We start from the raw sequence: 20,822 nt of genomic DNA on the forward strand, positions 1-20,822 counted from the left end.
ATAAAGTTTCAGTAGAGCCATGATGCAACACAGTTGTAAACACAAATCAAGGTGGCAAGTGTAGTTTATTTCCAATTAAGCAGCATATCGGCCTTCTGATTCTTGTCTTTTTTCTGTAGATCAAAAATCTTCATCCGTTTCCCAAAAACTCTGTTCACTACTGAGGATGCACTAGAGGCAAAAAAGCCAGAGATCGGTAAGTGACTATATTTGTCTTACACGGTGACATGACATACACAAAACTCACTCCACATTAATAACATTGTAAGGCACAGTCTGATTAAGGAACCAGAAATGCAATGGTGAAAAACTTTCATTCTTACTACTTTCCCAATGAATACGTTTAATACTAGAAATTAACTCATTTGACTTTTGTGGCTTATTTCTGATCTTTTGTATAGCTTTGACCTGCCGATGCTAATTTTTGGCAATTGATGTAGAACAAGGTTTTAGTCTTTAAAAACTAAGCAATATGGTTCAACAGTCATTTTTAGCAGTTCTTTAGCGTAGTAGTTAGTTGTGCAGTTAGCATTACTAAAACATCTGTCTCCATTGAATTACTGAGAAAAAGTAGATCTTTACTTTAACTCTGAGATTTCCAAAAGGCTGCCAATATTTCCAAATCCAGCATGTTCCAAAACAAAGACGGATAAAACACTGCAACAATAATGTACAATTTTTTTCCTTTCTGTTATATACTTTAAGTTTCACTCTCTCTCACCATCTTGCAGCCTGAATAAACTGTAGACATGTCGTAGGGCATACAGTTCCCTTTTTAATAGCTTCTTACATCTTTTCGCTTTTGCTAACTTAATCTTCAAACTGCACACTTACAGACCTTCTGATCGGGGCAGTACTGCAGGGCACGGTGCGTCATCTGTCCACATAGCGCTTGTTCTGGGCTGCGGTGCGGTGAAGCACCCTGGTAGCGGATTCCCAAATCCACCTGCTTTTGCCGATAGAATGTCGGACTGACGGAACAGCAATGTCAGCCTCCTCTGAAGAGAACAGTGGGGGTTGGTATCCCAAGGAGATCTCAAAAGGAGTGCAACCGGTTGCCATCGAGACATGGGAGCTGTGAGAGTATTCAGCCCACAACAGGTGGGTGCTCCACTCGGTAGGATTTGCTGAGGCAACACACCGCAGAGCCGTTCCTGGTTGAGGCACACGACCTGGCCGTTGGACTGGGGGTGGTGGCCCGAGGTCAGCGCCACTTTAGCCCGCAGGGCAGCGCAGAAATGCCTGGGAGGTGAACTGGGGCCCCCAGTCAGACAGCAGGTTTAGAGGTATGCCATGGAGGCGAAAAACATGCTTGACCATCAGCTTGGCAGTCTGGAGGGCCGAAGGTAGCTTTCAGAGGGGAATCAGGTGGCAGGCCTTGGAGAACCGGTCGACGACCGTCAGGATAGTAGTCATCCCGTGGGAATTTGGCAAACCGGTAACAAAGTCCAGAGCGACGTGGGACCAGGGTCGCCCGGGGACACAGAGTGGCTGGAGCAAGCCTGCAGAAGGCTTATTAGATGACTTGCTTCTGGCGCATGTGGTGCAGGCATTGACATACTCTCTGACGTCTTTATGTAGTGAGGGCCACCAGAAGATATCCTATTGTGTATCATCGAGATACACGAATACGAAGGTGTTCAAATAGTCTCTCAGCACATCATTCACGAGAGCCTGGAACACCGCTGGAGCATTGCACAGTCCGAAAGACATAACCAGGTATTCAAAATGTCCTAGCGGTGTCTTAAAGGCCGTCTTCCACTCGTCTCCCTGGCGGATTCGTACGATGGTAGGCATTACGGAGGTCTAACTTAGTAAAAATAGTGGCCCCGTGGACTGGCTCGAAAGCCGATGCTAAAAGTGGCATTCTTAACAGTAATAGAATTTAGGCCTCTATAATCAATACAGGGACGTAAGGTCCCCTCCTTCTTTCCTACGAAAAAGAAGCCTGCTCCAAGGGGAGAGGAGAACGGCCGGATAATACCTGCCGCCAGGGACTCAGCGATGTACTTCTCCATTACCTGCCTCTCAGGCCGGGAGATCTTATAAAGCCGGCTAGCAGGTAATGGGGCTCCGGGAAGGAGCTCTATGGCGCAGTCGTAGGGGCGGTGGGACAGTCGTGACAGGGCTCGGGACTTACTGAACACCAGCCCCAGGTCACGGTAATCGGAGACCAGAGTCAAATCCGGAGGTTCCTCCGCCTCACCCTCCTTTACCTGGGTCTGGGGCAAATGGCGGACTGTAAGTAGGAAGATAAACAATTCTCAAGCTCAGCCCAATTTAGGTGGGGATTGTGGAGCTGTAGCCACAGAAACCCTAGCACTAATGAGCTCTGGTTAATAGGAAATACGAAAAAGGTAATTAATTCTCTGTGGTTACCAGACAGAACAAGCTCCAATGGCTCGGTCTTATGGGTAATCCTGTGTAAGGGCAACCCATCTAAAGCCAGAACCTGACGGGGCTGGGACAGGGGCTCAGTAGCGATCTGCTTCTGTAACACTAGGTTTTGATCGATTAAGTTCTACTGGGCTCAGCTGCGCCCCCTGTGGGTTCGGCGGACCGAGAACTCAGAGCGAGCTGTAATGGTGCGTTCACACCGAACGTGGATTCTGCAAATATTTTGCGTCATTTGTGTGCTTTTGCCTGCTCGACATTCCGCGTGAACTTCGCGTTGCCATTTGGCAACAAGCGGCAACGCTTCGCCGTGTCAACAAATAGGAGGAGCTTCCATCTGCTGCTTGCTGGTTTCAACTGAACATGGATTTCACGGACCTAATTTTGATGTTTTACCTGAGGAGAGCCAAAAAACGCTGCCGACGTCGACGTCCCTGGGTTCACCAGATTCTTCAGGGACGGGAACAGTTCGGAGATTACAACCACCTACTCCAGGAGCTGCGTCTGGATGACGGTTGATTTCAGTGGTACTTCCGTCTATCCAGGACCCAGTTCGAAGATCTGCTGTCCCGCGTTGGGAGACAATCGGCCTCCGGGACACCAACTACCGGCGCTGTATCCCCGCTGCTGAACGCCTGTCCATCTGTCTTCGGTGAGTAAATAAATCTTAGCTCAATAAAAAAACTGCCAATTTTTAATGTCCACATCTCCTAAATATAAGATATTTGTGCCTAAACATAACCAGGCCAGGTCCTTTCTGTACTTGTCTCAGTAAAAGTAATTAGTTGAATCATACAACTCTGGCTTGCCGCACACCGCCACTATGATCTGGTCCTCCGTCTTCACTGACAACCGCTTCTTCTACGCTGCGGTTTTTCACCCTACGTCACAGCCACATCCAGTCCCTGATTGCTGATTGGTTGACGCGACGCGAATTTAGGAAAAAGTTCAGATTTTTCAACTCGTCCATCGCTCTCGCTCCACTCCTGCTTCGCTCGGCGCGCCTTCCGCACCGCGTCCTTCGTCTCCTTCGCACCGCCTCACGCCGCTCCGCTCCTGAACGCGCCTCTACATAGGGATAACATGTAAATTGGCCGCTCCTATCGCAGAATCCGCCTTCGGTGTGAACGCACCATAAGAGAGACGCCATCTGATCTAGCTGCTGGTTTGTCTGCTGTTGCTGGTCGAGGAGAGTTCGGAGGGCCATACCATGTGACTGGATCTGCTGACTGTGTTCGGTTAAAGTTCTCTGGAGCGCCTCTGCAGGGTCCGGCTGGCCTGAGTGTTCTGAGTGTTCATCGTTTTAACACAATAACTTTGAATGGTCATCCCTGAGTCCCTGAGTAACAGCATCTACAATGGTAGTGTACAGGGGTTGGAAAAGGAAATTGAAACACTTGTCAATTTAGTGTGGGAGGTTTCATGGCTAAATTGGACCAGCCTGGTAGCCAGTCTTCATTGATTGCACATTGCACCAGTAAGAGCAGAGTGTGAAGGTTCAATTAGCAGGGTAAGAGCACAGTTTTGCTCAAAATATCGAAATGCAGACAACATTATGGGTGACATACCAGAGTTCAAAAGAGGACAAATTGTTGGTGCACATTTTGCTGGCGCATCTGTGATCAAGACAGCAAGTCTTTGTGATGTATCAAGAGCCACGGTATCCAGGGTAATGTCAGTATACCACCAAGAAGGACGAACCACATCCAACAGGATTAACTATGGATGCTAGAGGAAGCTGTCTGAAAGGGATGTTCGGGTGCTAACCCGGATTGTATCCAAAAAACATAAAACCACGGCTGCCCAAATCACGGCAGAATTGAATGTGCACCTCAACTCTCCTGTTTCCACCATAATTGTCCGTCGGGAGCTCCACAGGGTCAATATACACGGCCGGGCCGCTATAGCCAAACCTTTGGTCACTCATGCCAATGCCAAACATCGGTTTCAATGGTGCAAGGAGCGCAGATCTTGGGCTGTGGACATTGTGAAACATGTATTGTTCTCTGATGAGTCCACCTTTACTGTTTTTCCCCACATCCGGGAGAGTTACGGTGTGGAGAAGCCCCAAAGAAGCGTACCACCCAGACTGTTGCATGCCCAGAGTGAAGCATGGGGGTGGATCAGTGATGGTTCGGGCTGCCATATCATGGCATTCCCTTGGCCCAATACTTGTGCTAGATGGGCGCGTCACTGCCAAGGACTACCGAACCCATTCTTGAGGACCATGTGCATCCAATGGTTCAAACATTGTATCCTGAAGGCGGTGCCGTGTATCAGGATGACAATGCACCAATACACACAGCAAGACTGGTGAAAGATTGGTTTGATGAACATGAAAGTGAAGTTGAACATCTCCCATGGCCTGCACAGTCACCAGATCTAAATATTATTGAGCCACTTTGGGGTGTTTTGGAGGAGCGAGTCAGGAAACGTTTTCCTGCACCAGTCTCACGTAGTGACCTGGCCACTATCCTGCAAGAAGAATGGCTTAAAATCCTTCTGACCACTGTGCAAGACTTTTATATGTCCCAAGACGAATTGACGCTGTATTGGCCGCAAAAGGAGGCCCTACACCATACTAATAAATTATTGTGGTCTAAAACCAGAGGTTTTAGTTTCATTGTCCAACCCCTGTATATTCAAAGTACTTTTTTTCTGTTCTTTTTAACACCAGCTGTGACCCTGCAGACATCTTGGAGAGGCTACAGAGAGAGAGCTAAGTATCAACGCATCAGACATGCAGGTCCCTACACACATAATCATTGTTTAGTTTTGTGTCTCTCAGATAGAAACTCCGAATTTGGCTTTATTCATATTAGTGTAAAGCTATGTAGGATAAGCTGAGTTTTTCATTGTTTAAGCTCTATCTGTGCTTGGGTTAATGTATGCATGTATGTGCTTGCATAGTTATCGTGATCCAGTCTGGGTGGCGAGGGATGAAAGCACGCAGGAGGGCTAAAAGGCGTCACGAAGCTGCTCAGTTAATACGCAGGTGCTGGACTAATGTTTTGTTTCAGTTTATTTTCACAGCTTTACTTTTTATGTCCATGCTAATTTCTTCAAAACTTCTCTCATTCCAGGTTCATTAAGGGCTTCATCTATCGTCATGAGGAGTACTGTGCTGAGAATGACTATTTCGTGAATCATGTACGCTACTCCTTCCTGAAAAATCTGAGGAAAAACCTACCCAAAAACGTTTTGGACAAGAACTGGCCGACACCTCCAACATTGCTTGTTGAGGTATATAAGAAGAATCTAAACAGATCCTTCTGCTGGCTAAAGACCCTATCCCCATATAAAACAGAATGATCTACATGTATTGATGCATTCCCACAGGCCTCAGAGCATCTCCAAAGGCTTCACATGCGGAACATGGTCATCAAGTACTGCAGGAGGGTTCAACCTGAATGGAAGAAGCAGGTACATGTTACAGCAAATCCCAAATGATGTTTAAAGGAATAAACAGATGTGCCCTAGGGTACAAATATGACTCCAGAGAAAGGGTCATTTAGCTTAGCAACAGTTCAAAATAGGAAATACAAGAAAACATACCATTCAGTTTGGACAGATGTGTTTTGTATATCATAAGAAAACAACTACTCGTCTACACTGGCCCATATAAACTCAGACTAATAATTAAAACGTTAGTAGACAACTGGAACTGTGTCAAACTAGGCTGGATGAAGACCCAAGTGAATCTTGCCACCACACACAGTAAGGAGGATGGCAAAGGAGGTTAAATAAATCTAGAAAATGTCAGTTAGAGAACTGCAGCAAAGAGTGTCTCTTTAACAATTAGCTGATATTTACATGTCATGCTGTTGTTTTCTGTCCTACTATGTGAAACACTACTAGGATATTAACTGGGAGGGTGCACTTTGGTTAGGCTGATCTTGCATAAAACAAATGGATATGCCTATGAATATGCTCATGCTCATATTTACAATAGAGGATTTGTGCCTTTGGGCCTGCTTCTCTCCCGAAGGACCAGAGAACCCTGCTGCAGAGCCTCTGCCAAAAACTAAAAATAGGCTGTCACTGGATCTTTCAACAAAATAATGATCCAAAACATGGCAAAATAAACACAGAAACGGATCAGCAGACGTAAAATCCGCCATCTTCCATGACCATCCTAGTACCCAGAACAAATTCTTTCTGAAAACCTGTGCACTGAGCTGAAGAGAGGAAAGCATAAAAGAGGACCAAGGATATTTTCAATATCTTTACCAGGAATGCCAGTTATTGTCCATGGTCTTGCAGTCAGATTGTTTTACTTTGGTTGGCTTTTGTGTTTCCTTCAGATGATGCAAAAGGTTGTAGCCAGTGAGATCTTCAAGGATCAGAAAGACAGCTATCCTTACAGTGTTGGGATGCTGTTTTTGGATTCCAGGCTAGGTAAACCTTCATACATACCATGTTTAACTCAGCTTCATAAACATAACAGTCACTGACTCTTTCCATTGCTTCACAGAACGAGAACAAATCAGCCTCAAAGTCCACCAGACTCTCGGGAGTGAAAAAGTGCAGGTGGGATTAAACATAGTGAGGATTATAAAGACAAAATGTTCCCTGGCAGTAATATGTATTCCTTATTCTTCTCAGTATGGAGTCTCTGTGATAAAGTATGACAGGAGGGGGTTCAAGCCTCGTCCCCGTCAGCTGCTTCTCACTGACACCTTTGCAGTGCTGGTGGACAGGACCAAGATCAAACAGAGGATGGACTACGCCGCTCTGAGAGGTGAAAACCAGCTGCAGAGGTTAATCTTTCAGGAAATTCAACAAATATTTCTGAAATTCTGAACCATCCACGCATGGCTGTTAAGGAGTGATTAAGGTGAAAGGAAATTTTATTTGTTCTGTTACTGATTGAGTTCAACGTAGGTTTTCTTTTTAAATCAGGGATCTCTGTGAGCTCTCACTGTGATGGAATGGTTGTTCTGCACATGCCATGCGAGGATAACAAGCAGAAGGTACAGCTGGACACAAGATATAGTTATTAATATTTATGTGCACCAACAGTGCACTTACTTTAATCCCAGCTCTGCCTCCCTCAGGGTGACGCGGTGCTGCACTGCAGCCATGTGATTGAGCTGGTGACCAAACTGGCCATGATGGCCAGCAAGACCAATTATGTCAACATCAACCTTGGCAGGTGAGCCTCTTTTACTGGCTAGTCCTCTGGAGTGATGAACTTTGCAATAATTCACAATCTCATGCTCTCTTGGTGTGCTTTGTGGGGCGTGGAACGCAGCATTCGGTTTGCTGTGTCCCGGACCAAAGAGGGAATAATTGATTTCATCGGGGGCTCAGAGCTGAAGGTCGCCAAAGGCAAAAGAGGACATATGCTAGTGGTGAGTCAGCAACTGTTCTCTCATCATGTGGGAAGACGATGTGGGAGGGAGTCGGTGTTTTTGTATGAAAAAAAAACCCTGATCTGACAGTGATAAAACTGTGTTTTCCTCTTCAGACTACCCCTCAGATCAGTACCACATGAAGATCCAGAAACCAGAAAGAAGATGAACAGAAAGACGATGAAGTTGGCATCAGATTTGTAGTTTCCTATTTGGCACTTACTGTTTTAAAATAATCTACACTTCTTTTATCAGCTCTAGCTCAACATCAAAGATCCTTAAGCTTCTGTAGCACTGTTTCTTATCTTGGCATCTACAGGTGGATCTCAGTAAATTAGAATATTATAAGAAAGTTGAATGATTTCAGTAAAACTCTTAAATTACATTGATTAACTACACACAGTAATAACGTCTCATTATTTAGGTCGATTTGGATGATTATTGCTTATAGCTTATGAAAACCTAAAGTTCAGTTTCTCAGAAGATTGGAATATTATTGTTATGGCCTACGCAATCATGGGAAAAACAGCTGACTTGGCAGATGTCCAGCAAACCATATTTAAAATCCTCCACAAAAAGGGTCAGCCACAAAAGGTAATTTCCAAAGAATTTGAATGTTTTCAAAGTAATGTGTTCAATCAAAGTTAAGTGGAAGCAAAAAGTGACATAGAAAAGCTTACCATTGAGAGGATTGTTGATCAAAGCTAAGACAGGAGTTTGGGAGAGTTTCAAAAGGCGTGAACTGGGTTTGGAGTCAAAAGGACCTTGACATTTACATTGTTCCCATTTTTCTTAATTCAGTAAAGGTTTTACAAAACATGACATTTTAAAACACTACAGAATAATTCAGTTCATGTGTGATTTGTCTTAGAACAGTTATTTAGGCAGGACTCTATTTAAGGTAATCTTAATGAAGGAAAAAAAATATTAAAATCATATTTTTTTGTGTTTTAACACAAGGAATTAAAGTTTCACAAATTACAAACTGTGTTTCAGAGAATCTATATTTAGTCTAAAATAATTAGGTCTGAGCCGAGACCCTGAATCTGAGCTGTGGATTCAGGCTGGAGCCCTTTAAATAGGGTTTAAATTAGACATTGGCTAGTTTGAGCTTTCCACAATATTAACTGTAACATACAAGCAACCAAAATAGCTTACAAGAAAGACAGCTGACTGTCAGTACGCAGCAGCAGTGGGGGAGGGGAGTATCAATATTTTATACTTTAAACTGCCAAATTAAACTCTGATCACTTTCTCTAATATCTTGTGAAAAATAGAAACAGTTTGACAAAACATTTTTCATTGATTTTAAAACTTTACTTGTTAAAATCTTTATCTTGGCACCAGTAACGATCCATTGCCTAGTTCACAAAAAAAAACATCTTTAAATAAAACTTGCTTTTTTGTGTTTACCCAAATAAAACCTTCAAAAATCAGAATCTTGATGTATAATAATTCAACCCAGTCTGAGCATTGTAAATATTTTAGATCTTGAACTAGAGCTGAACAACTATTGTCCCGAGTCCTTAAAAGTGGTGAAATAACTCTTTATTCAAATGTCAGATCAGATGCTAATTTCTGAGTCATATAAACAAGACTGAAGGACTATTACTCAAAACATTTTATAGCTTTGTACTTTGCAGAATATGCAACATGTCTCCTGGGCCTTACAAACCCTTCTATAACATGATGTCAGGCAACTACTATTAATTATTTACATATTAGAAATATGAAGTCTTCACTGTTTTTCTGAGTTGATTTATTGAAATTCATCAACAACCGTATTTATCTGTTATTATCAAAACACCTTCTGTAAAACATTATTTCCATACTTGTGAACAACTCAAATGAACAACTTTGAAATAAATAGCACATTAATAAATATAATAATAAATAGCAAATACTTCTTTGGAAAGTCCTGAAGATTGAGGCTGTGGTGGAAAAACAGGATGTTGGGATATCTTCTGGGGGCATGTGTCTAACTTACAGTTAGAAGAAAGATAGAAACTTTGGGAAATACCCAAAAAAGCCCTGAAATATACAGTAGTAATTCAAAGAAAATAAGTAATGCAGTGTTTAGATTAATGTTATAAACCTGTTAATCCCATAGGTGCTGTGTGATTGTTCAGTTATTGTCCTAAGTCTTCTGTTTCAGAAGTCTTTTGTGTCACAAGTGTGTTTTGGAGGCCAGTAGTAGAAAGTCTCTAGCTAATTTTGTGAGGTAAAGGTCTAGGTCCCTGAGAATGATGTAGCCCTCCACTCTGCTTTCCCACACTGTTCTGGAGCTTCTTTGCGGGTTCTGTAGGGCTGCAGCAGGTGTCGGCCTGACCCAAGAGCTCCTAACGACTTTCATCTAGAGGAAGAAAGCAAAACAAAGTTCTTCAGACCAGTTGCAGTGTCACTTCCTTTAAAATTCACGTGGGCAGGAAGAGAGAAAAAAATAAAAAACAAAACGTGGGCGTATTTCAGTAAAAACTGTGGGTACCTGACTGCTGACTTGGCTCATCAGGTCTCGTAAGTCCAGCTGAATGTGCTTGATGCTCTGAAGCAAACTGGTTGCCATCCTCTGCACGTTCTGCTCCTTCTCCAGTTGCTTCCTTTTCCTCTCCAGCATGCCCCAGTAGGTCTGGATGTCCGTGAACGCTCTGTGTAGCCTGTCCGAGTCCTGAGACAGAAGCAGCTCTATTACATAATGAAGGTCTTGCACAAACCTGTCTCTACATGCTTGAAGCCCTAAAAGGGGAATTCCGCTCAAATTTTTATAAACTTCATAATCTGCAAGACCAGGCACTCAGGTGATGTCACCAGACTTTTTTTTTTATTTTTAGAGGAAAAAGAACAAAAAAAACATGAGTCAAAATACTCAGAAATATTTGCAATTTACAGCACAACAGCTTGTGAGTGATTTTTTTATTTTCCCGTGAATTTGTTCTGAAACCTACCGACAACTGAAGCCAGCTGTTGAAGTCTGTGGAAAGCAAAGGTAGATCCCTTAAGTGGCGGCTTCGGTCCTCGAAATGTATGTTTCCCATCTGCTGCTCCTTCTTTGAAAATGAAAATTTGCATAAACCAAAGATACATATGAACAGCCATTTCAATAAGTTGGGAGGGATTTTATAAAACATACGTATTTCTTCAGTAGGTGCTGCACGTGGATCCGAGTGGATCTTGTGAGACTAAATAAATTGTTGTATTTATTTTTCTGGACAAAACGGGACATAGGAGCAAATTCTGCACAGCTTAGTACGCAGCAAAGGAGGAAAAAAGCACACCAACTGGCCATCTGAAACAGACACAGGAATTATTGTGTTATAAATCAATATCTTACAGATTTTACTCTTTACTCAGAACTTGCAACACTTATTAAAATGTTATAATACTGAGTCAAAACATGCATGTGGATTGAAGCAAAGCTGCTGAAGACAGAAAATAAAACAGATTGAACTATGAATGCTTTCGGGAGTTTTTAAATATTTCTGAAAGAAATTCCATACCACAACCATCTGCTTACCAATTATACACTTCATTTCTTATGCAATTCAATACCACTGTTACTGGTGTAGTTGCACAAATACATAAAACAGAAGTATTCCATTTCCTCTAAACACTTTCACTGTGGAAGGAAGGATTCAGGCCCTACATCTAAGCATGCTTCTGCAAGCCATCCTGCAGACATCCCCCTGATCAGGTCAGATGCTGGAAGCAAAGTGAATGAAGTTAGACCGCATAATGCAAAGTTTCTGTCAGGTCGCGGTAATGCCGAGCCTTGCTGGTGGAAAAGAAAGAAATCAGCCTTCCAATTTCTGCTGATCATTTTGGGTCATGTGTTCAGACTCAACTACTCAGTGTATCTGCCATTCACTGAAAGCAGGATGAAGCCTTATATGTCATATATATAATTAATTCTTGACCAGGACTGCCCTAGATAGACAGACAGATAGATAGATAGATAGATAGATAGATAGATAGATAGATAGATAGATAGATAGATAGATAGATAGATAGATAGATAGATAGATAGATAGATAGATAGATAGATAGATAGATAGATAGATAGATAGATAGATAGATAGATAGATAGATAGATAGATAGATAGATAGATAGATAGATAGATAGATAGATAGATAGATAGATAGATAGATAGATAGATAGATAGATAGATAGATAGATAGATAGATAGATAGATAGATAGATAGATAGATAGATAGATAGATAGATAGATAGATAGATAGATAGATAGATAGATAGATTTGGTTTGGCTTACCTTGAGGGTGTTGTAAGCAGCACGCTAATGATTTAGTAAACTCACCAGAAAAGTTATTTATATTCGTGCTATCTATTGCTTTCAGTTTCTCTCTACCCCCCCCCCCCCCCCCCCCCCCTCTCTCTGTCTCTCTCTCTCTCCTCCTCCTCCCACACCCTCTCTCTCTCTATCTCAGTCTCTGCCTGTTTCAGGAACGTTTTCACAACGAAACAAGAAAATAAAACAGGAAAATACATCATCCCGTGAGACAAAACTGGCAGATTTTTTAAAAAGTTGACTCTACAAGGAAACCACTTATACTTGCAGCAATGTGTTCCCCAACATTTTGTGTAAAACTTAAACTTGTAATTTCTGAAACTTCTGCTTTTTTGTGTCTGTGTTTGTTTTAAGAGGATGTTAAGTTCAGTCTTGACTATGCATCTTGGGGGAATATTTCAGGAGTCTCATGATTCTGATAATCATTTACTCAAACAGTTTCACTGCATCTCACAAATGGAGAAAAATACACCACAAAAGACCCCGTCATCATGATTACTTTGGTCACTCTAATTACTGGAAACAGTAAGTATGTTTCATCGTCCAGTCACTACATATATACAGTACAGACCAAAAGTTTGGACACACCTTCTCATTCAAAGAGTTTTCTTTATTTTCATGACTTTGAATATTGTAGCTTCACACTGAAGGCATCAAAACTATGAATTAACACATGTGGAATTATATACTGAACAAAAAAGTGTGAAACAACTGAAAATATGTCTTATATTCTAGGTTCTTCAAAGTAGCCACCTTTTGCTTTGATTACTGCTACGCACACTCCTGGCATTCTGTTGATGAGCTTCAAGAGGTAGTCACCTGAAATGGTTTTCACTTCACAGGTGTGCCCTGACAGGTTTAATAAGTGGGATTTCATGAACGATAAGAACGATAAGTTCATCCGAGTCACCAGCCTCAGAAATCGCAGGTTAACAGCAGCTCAGATTAGAGAACAGGTCAATGCCACACAGAGTTCTAGCAGCAGACACATCTCTAGTACAACTATTAAGAGGAGACTGTGTGAATCAGGCCTTCATGGTAAAATAGCTGCTAGGAAACCACTGCTGAGGACAGGCAACAAGCAGAAGAGACCTGTTTGGGCTAAAGAACACAAGGAATGGACATTAGACCAGTGGAAATCTGTGCTTTGGTCTGATGAGTCCAAGTTTGAGATCTTTGGTTCCAACCACCGTGTCTTTGTGCGGCGCAGAAGAGGTGAACGGATGGACTCTACATGCCTGGTTCCCACCGTGAAGCATGGAGGAGGAGGTGTGATGGTGTGGGGGTGCTTTGCTGGTGACACTGTTGGGGATTTATTCAAAATTGAAGACATACTGAACCAGCATGGCTACCACAGCATCTTGCAGCGGCATGCTATTCCATCCAGTTTGCGTTTAGTTGGACCATCATTTATTTTTCAACAGGACAATGACCCCAAACACCCCTCCAGGCTGTGTAAGGGCTATTTGACCAAGAAGGAGAGTGATGGGGTGCTGCGCCAGATGACCTGGCCTCCACAGTCACCGGACCTGAACCCAATCGAGATGGTTTAGGGTGAGCTGGACCATAGAGTGAAGGCAAAAGGGCCAACAAGTGGTAAGCATCTCTGGGAACTCCTTCAAGACTGTTGGAAAACCATTTCAGGTGACTACCTCTTGAAGCTCATCAACAGAATGCCAAGAGTGTGTGGAGCAGTAATCAAAGCAAAAGGTGGCTACTTTGAAGAACCTAGAATATAAGACATATTTTCAGTTGTTTCACACTTTTTTGTTCAGTATATAATTCCACATGTGTTAATTCATAGTTTTGATGCCTTCAGTGTGAAGCTACAATATTCATAGTCATGAAAATAAAGAAAACTCTTTGAATGAGAAGGTGTGTCCAAACTTTTGGTCTGTACTCTATCTATCTATCTATCTATCTATCTATCTATCTATCTATCTATCTATCTATCTATCTATCTATCTATCTATCTATCTATCTATCTATCTATCTATCTATCTATCTATCTATCTATCTATCTATCTATCTATCTATCTATCTATCTATCTATCTATCTATCTATCTATCTATCTATCTATCTATCTATCTATCTATCTATCTATCTATCTATCTATCTATCTATCTATCTATCTATCTATCTATCTATCTATCTATCTATCTATCTAATCAAAACATGACATTTTAAGATTAAAATATTACATCAGACTAATAAAAAAAAAAAATTTTTAACAAAGAAACATGGGCTATGTACTGTATATATATATAATATATACACACATGCATAACGAGGCTCATTTCTCTTGGTAACATCTCAACAAAGCTGTGTGCAAGCTGATGAGCACATGTATGTTTCTCCTGACACCTTACAGGTGTGCTCCTGCAGTTGCAGCTTATCAAGCCTACTCAGGAGCACCAAAAAGTTGGAGACTCCATGAGGCAGATGCCAGATTGTTTTGGTCCCATGCATGGTAATCAGGCCTACCTTGATTGTGTCATTGATTTCCTAGACAAATTTCCTTTAACAAATATAAGATAAATGGAATTTGATTTTCCTAAATCAGCAAACTTGAACATATTTACAGTCACTGCATTAATTACAAAGTTTAAAACAATTTAGCCTATAGAAACAAGGCTGTATGAAGGTCCAAGTTTAACTGACCAGTACACACGTGGAGATTGGTAAGGGATGTAAAGTAAATCTACTATTAAACAACCGCAGCAACATTTTTAGTATAAGATCACTTCAGAGCATTAAAAAAAAAAAAAAAAACAATTTAAGGATTTTTACCTGGGTTCCCAGTAGATATATTATTTAAAATTGCTCAGCTGGACTCGTACATGTGGATAAATTCAATATTAAATATTATCAAGATAATATAAATAACAATAAATAAAATACAAGTCACAATTTTACCAAATCACCTGCATTCATCTATATTTTATTAATTTCTTTATGTCATGGTATGACATCCATGGACTTGGTTTGTGTTTTTGTATTAACTGTTGTTGTTGTTTTCTCCCTGTATATTAGTTGGTCTGTGTTCTTTGTTCCCCGCTGGTTCCTCCGTCACTATTCCTCGTTCACTACCCCTGTTTATGCTCAGTTTTGCTACGTTACAGAACTATGTACACGTGTAAGTTTTTGGCTCGACTCATGTTTGTACTTACTGGATTATGTTACGTTTTGGAGACCTTTAATTAAAGAAAAGTCTTCCTCTCATCATGCGGCTGCCAAGCTCTTATCTGCACTTTGGTCCGATCCAAACCCAGAACGTGATACTTTATCTAGATTTAGTTGTATATAAATGCCAGGCTTCCAGAATAAGCTCAAATAAGATGTCCCCTTCCTCTCTATGTAAACTACTGGAATTTAGATCTCCATAAATATGGAAGCTTTTCGTCATTAAGTTTGCATTTATCACTATATTTATTATACAATATATTTCAAATGCTTTAGAGTAGATTGTTATAAATTCTTTCAAAACCTAATGAGTGACTCAAGTCATTCCTGCTAGTTTTTTTTTTCAAGTTTTGACATTTCATTGAAATAATTTCCACTTAATAAATAATGTTCTCTTTTATGTGTAGCAAAAACTTGGTTTTCCTCAGAAATCTGTGCATTTAGTCATCTTCAAAACATGATAGATGAAAAAAAACAATAATTCTGGTAGATTTTCCATCACTGCAACCAGTATCATGAGAAGTGTTCAGCATCTGACAGGCATTTTCACTATGACACATCAGGATTTTACCTATGCCAAGCACTCTTGTCTGAAGAGTTTCTTCACACTAAACAGGGTTAATTTTCAGATTGCTTAATTTGTGTGAAATCGCAGGTTCTACTCAACAACAGAGAGAGCTTTCTGTCATTGGCAAAAGTTTAAGTAGTCACATTTTTCTTTGTTTGTCTCTTGTAGGAAACAATACTTCCTTGATTTGATTCTAAAACCAATTTATCCTAAGCAGACAAGAATGTCCATCTATGTACCCATAGGCTGGAATCACCGATGCTGAGCCTACAAATGTCCCATTAGTAGATTTTTCTCAACACTACACTCTAAAAACTGCTCAATTAAAAATAACTTAATTTGGGTTATTTGCTAACCCACTTCTGGATCAACATGAGCAGATGCTCCCCTCAGTTTATTTAAGCCAGCAAGGTTGGGTTGTTGGCTTGACATGAGCTTCTGGGGTTGGATTTTGAACCCCAAACAATAAGTGAAATTGGCACATTTCCTAAGTCATTAAAACAATGCTCTGACATTTACAAACATTATTATACACTAATTTAAACACGTTATCATTTCTGGTTAAAACTAGCAAACCTCTGTCCAAACAGCATAAAGCCAGCACTTGGGTCAAAGAGATAACCCAGCTGCTTATGTGTGTATTAAAGTCAGTTTCACAGTGTCCGTATGAGGAGGACGTGATCAGTGAATATGTTACCCAACTCTTTTGTCAAAAAACAGCCACAGAATACACATCACAGTTCTTTTTCTACTTTAATGTTGTAAGTACAGATAACTCTTTATGTCTATTGAAAGAAAAGCATAGCTCACATTAGGAGAGACAGTTTGAGAGTGTGAGTCAGGAGATTTCCAATGACTTCTTTACTATCAAAACAGCAGACTCCCTTCTAATGTCCGGGCTTTCAACAAACCTTTTTTCTATGTTGAAACGACCTAACTGCTCACATGGCTAACCTTCCCTTGTTATGAAAAAAATACTTTATTCTGCATACATATTCTACGCTATTAGCAACAATAAATTACTAATATTGCACACATAAAAAAACTTTTGGGTTCTTTCAGTTATTAGTAGTTTTAATCAAACATTAGATCAGAAATTGTAACCCAGTTGGTTGAATAAGAGAAAGCCACCATTTTGAACAGCCTGGTCAGTCTCCACTAAAGCTCTTCCCCAGAATGAAATAACAGAGGGTAAGATGGTGAAAGGATGCTGTACACTCATGTTAAAGCCAGTGTGCTGTGTTAATGATTTTAGTTCACTCTAGTGAACAAGTTTGTTCCCTTAAGATAATATCAACCCTTTATCTGCTAAGTAGCTAGAGCATGCTAGCATTAGCTATGTAAAAAACTAAAGCAAATTTTGACCAATGATTTATTCATAAAGTCAATACAGAGGTTGTTAAGCTATATTTATTTCTATTTTACGTTTTCTGTCAATGGTGTTTTAATATTATTATTTGTCTTAGTTAGATCAATGTACAAAGTAATTTTTGCCCTTTTTTTACTAAAGAAACATTGAGGAGGGTAAACATCTGATAAATTTTATACAGTGGGTAGTTCCAAGTGAATATGAGTACTGCTATTCAAATTCAGTTGTTTGTCTTCTTAGAAGGTGTTGTCATTATTGTTATTTTAATCATCTCAGTTTAAAGCAATATTAAAGTAAAAGTAAAACTAATAATAATTAAAGCTGCAAGCAGCCTTGAAGGCCCTCACACCTCAGCGCAACTCGGCCTGTGCAGCGACCGGGGGAGCCTGGCATCGCCAGCTGCGCATGACTGACGAGGCTGCCATTAGGTTCCACACATCGCCACTAGGATGGACTGTGAGCAACATGTCATATTATCTTCGGTAGTGCAGAGTTCTCATCTGGCAAGAAGCATTTAAAATTTGGGAGAAATCCGATCTTCCAGATGGAAGCTGCATTCAGTTGTTTATTAGTGCGCAGAGCTGAAACAATGTCATGAACTGACTGTGGCAACATGTTCAGCATTGATCCCTGATGATGTATACTACATTTCAAGTGGATACGATGATGTATCAGGGAGATAGAGCTCTTGAAATGTCCTAGGGGGCGCTGTTGATCCAAATTTCAATGTAATCCAATAGAGCTGTTTGGTTGACAAGATCAACCATATTCAGTTTGGAGTGAATCGGACCATGCATGTGTAATTTAGAGCCAAACGTATGGCCGTGGCGTGACATCAGAATTCGCCATGCCGTCAAAGCCACACCCTCCAGCCAAACCAATCAGTACTAGACACAAACCCAGACCATCATGTTATCTGTCAGTTGGTACAATTTCATGTTGATTAGGTGGAGGGGATCAAACATGGACCACACCAAGTGAAACATTACACTTCCTGTTCTCAGGGGGCGAGGCTTCAGTGATGTCAGCATCTGATCAGTGAATATTGTTCAGGCCTAGAGGGAGATCAATCCCAGAAGGTTTCGTGTGTCTGTGACTTTCCTTGTTGGAGCTATATCAATTTCGTCTTTTATGGTGAGGAGAAGTCATATTTTGAGGCGTGGCCACGCCCAAACGCTTTCATGTATCAAAAAGCTTTTGATAACTTTTGATCCCCAATGCCTTAAGAGTATATTGAGTGATTTTCAAGTCTCTATGTCAAAAGCTGTAGGAGGAGTTTGTTCAGATATGCGGACTAGAAACGGCCAAAACAGGGTCAAAATGGCAAATTCAATCCAAAATGGCCGACTTCCTGTTGGGTTTGGACCAATGCTCCAAGAGACTTTTTTGTAGGTCCTGAGAAGTTACATATATGTACCAAATTTCAGATTCCTCAGTCAAAGCATGGCTTGAGGCTGATTTTTTAAATTTTCTAGGGGGCGCTGTGGACGAATTAGGCCACGCCCACCAAAGATGTCATCAGATCTCTGTTGGGGACTGGAATAGGTTCAATCACATTTGGTGCAGATCAGATGATGTATGTGGAAATTAAAGCCTAACGTATGGCCATGGCGTGATGTCCAATTTCACCACGCCACCACGGCCATGCCCTTTTATGAAAAGTCACTGCGCTTCAAACGAAGTTAGACTCACTAGTTATCAGTCACCTGGCACAGTTTCAAGTTGATTGAGTGTAGACAGCCAGATAGCGACCTTTCCTAGTAAAAAAAAGTGACTTCCTGTTCTCAGAGGGCATGGCTTTGATGATGTCAGCATATGACCCTATAGGATCGTCAGGAACCCGAAGGTCCTCCCTCATGCCAACTTTGGTGTGATTTGGCATTTCTTTGGGAATTACTGCATTTTTTTACTTTGAGTGCGAATGCCAAGTATGTGCCCTGGCTACGCCCCATAAGCATGGCCAAAAACTCACGATTTTGATAACTTTTAATCCCCCATGCCTTATCTGCATGTTGACCAAATATGAAGCCGATAGCTCAAAAACCCTAGGAGGAGTTTGTTAAAGTTCGAGGTGAGTAAAAGTGAAAGACAGCTAAAAATCGGCCTTTGACCCAAATTGGCCGACTTCCTGTGCATTTTAGGGCATACCCCCAAGGGAGATTTTTTTCTTGGTTTGAGGAGCTCTAGCATTGTGCCAAATTTCAGATCTCTACGACTTACGGTTCGGCCTATCTCACGTTTGGGGGCGTGGCTAAGAGGTTTGGCCACACCCACTGACGACATTACAGAACAAAAATTTCACGCAGGGGACAATTTGGGGTAAGGTCCCATGTTGCCCCACCAAAAGTCCCCGGAATAATAATAAATAAGAACTCTTGCGATTACAATAGGCCTTTGCAGGCTTCCTGCTCGGCCCTAATTATTGCTGCGAACAGCATTTTGTCGCAACCATGGGAGTCTTGCATCATTGCCTTCATCCCACCAACGCGCACGCTGCTCGATTCTGCATGTCGTCTCTAGGTGGTACTGTGAGCAAGCTTTCAGGTGATCTTCGGTCATACCAATTTGTGCTCCAGTGTTCAAACTTTGGCCGAAACTGATCTTCCTGATGGAAGCTATGGTCATTTTCTGTTTTGTGGCAACGGTTTATAGAAGACTTCCTGTAGCGCTTTGAAAATGTCATCAGAACATCCTCCCCACTGTAAACAGTGCTGGTGGTGTACCCCCAAACCCCCCCCACCCACACACCCAAGTGTCCAAGAAACGTGGCCGCAAATTTGATGACACGACAACAAAATCGATCTGCTGTTTGGTGCATAAGCACAAGCAACAGTCAGAACCCGTCACCCACCCGTAGGCGGAGGGAGGACACCCTCTCCTTCACCGGGGTGAACCCCAACGTACAGGCGTCGAGATGGGGGGCAACAAGTATGCCCACCCCTGCTCGGCGCCTCTCACCTTGGGCAACTCCAGAGTGGAACAGAGTCCAACCCCTCTCAAGGAGACTGGTACCAGAGCCCGAGCTATGTGTCGAGGTGAGACCGACTATATCTAGCCTAAACTTCTCAACCTCGTACACCAGCTCAGGCTCCTTCCCCACCAGAGAGGTGACATTCCATGTCCCTAGAGCCAGCTTCTGCAGCCGAGGATCAGACCGCCAGGGTCCCCGCCTTCGGCCGCCACCCATATCACATTGCACCCAACCCCTTTGGCCCCTTCCACAGGTGGTGAGCCCATTGGAAGTGGGACCCACGTTTCCTCTTTAGACTGTGCACAGCCGAGCTCCATGGGTGAAAACCCAGCCACCAGGCGCTCGCCTGCGAGCCCCTCCTCCAGGCCTGGCTCCAGAGGGGGGCCCCGGTGACCCGCATCCGGGCGGGGAAACACTGTTTCCATTTACGGTAATCATCATAAGGGGTCTGTGGGCTACGCTTGGTCATGTTAAAAAAAATCGCTGTACATACACATAAATGTACATACTGCTCTTTTATCCTTGTTTTTATTTCCTCTAATGTTTGTATATTTATAGATAATGTTGGTACAATGTGAGTGCTGGAAACCGAAGCCAAATTCCTTGTTTGTGGACACAAACTTGGCCAATATGCTGATTCTGATATGTCCTAATGAATAAAAACTGCAAGAGAATTTGCTT

General features: G+C 41.8%; 2 protein-coding genes across 4 annotated transcripts in view; one reads left to right on the top strand and one right to left on the bottom strand.

The window, feature by feature from the left end:
• The window catches only part of LOC124876278 (unconventional myosin-Ic-like), a 36,453-nt gene extending 26,804 nt beyond the window's left edge, over positions 1-9,649 (top strand). For 2 of the 3 annotated variants that reach the window (XM_047378922.1, XM_047378921.1), the window contains 12 exons: positions 120-196; positions 5,072-5,140; positions 5,305-5,389; positions 5,478-5,637; positions 5,734-5,817; positions 6,699-6,792; positions 6,869-6,924; positions 7,000-7,135; positions 7,297-7,367; positions 7,452-7,549; positions 7,649-7,748; positions 7,865-9,649. In XM_047378922.1, coding sequence (XP_047234878.1) covers positions 120-196; positions 5,072-5,140; positions 5,305-5,389; positions 5,478-5,637; positions 5,734-5,817; positions 6,699-6,792; positions 6,869-6,924; positions 7,000-7,135; positions 7,297-7,367; positions 7,452-7,549; positions 7,649-7,748; positions 7,865-7,891 — 1,057 coding nt within the window. In that variant the 3' untranslated portion in view covers positions 7,892-9,649. The remainder of the gene's footprint in view (positions 1-119; positions 197-5,071; positions 5,141-5,304; positions 5,390-5,477; positions 5,638-5,733; positions 5,818-6,698; positions 6,793-6,868; positions 6,925-6,999; positions 7,136-7,296; positions 7,368-7,451; positions 7,550-7,648; positions 7,749-7,864) is intronic. The other variant, XM_047378924.1, reaches the window with a different exon arrangement.
• On the bottom strand, positions 8,440-11,690 carry LOC124876279. The gene is made up of 4 exons (XM_047378925.1): positions 10,876-11,690; positions 10,691-10,792; positions 10,234-10,413; positions 8,440-10,101 (listed from the first exon to the last, which is right to left on the bottom strand). Exons 1-4 carry the CDS (start codon positions 11,029-11,031, stop codon positions 9,916-9,918), a joined length of 624 nt encoding a protein of 207 aa, XP_047234881.1. The 5' UTR covers positions 11,032-11,690; the 3' UTR covers positions 8,440-9,915.
• Between the last annotated feature and the right edge of the window lie 9,132 nt (positions 11,691-20,822).

The sequence above is a fragment of the Girardinichthys multiradiatus genome, chromosome 11 (genome assembly GCF_021462225.1).
Source record: "Girardinichthys multiradiatus isolate DD_20200921_A chromosome 11, DD_fGirMul_XY1, whole genome shotgun sequence".
In the NCBI taxonomy this organism is placed as follows: domain Eukaryota; kingdom Metazoa; phylum Chordata; class Actinopteri; order Cyprinodontiformes; family Goodeidae; genus Girardinichthys; species Girardinichthys multiradiatus.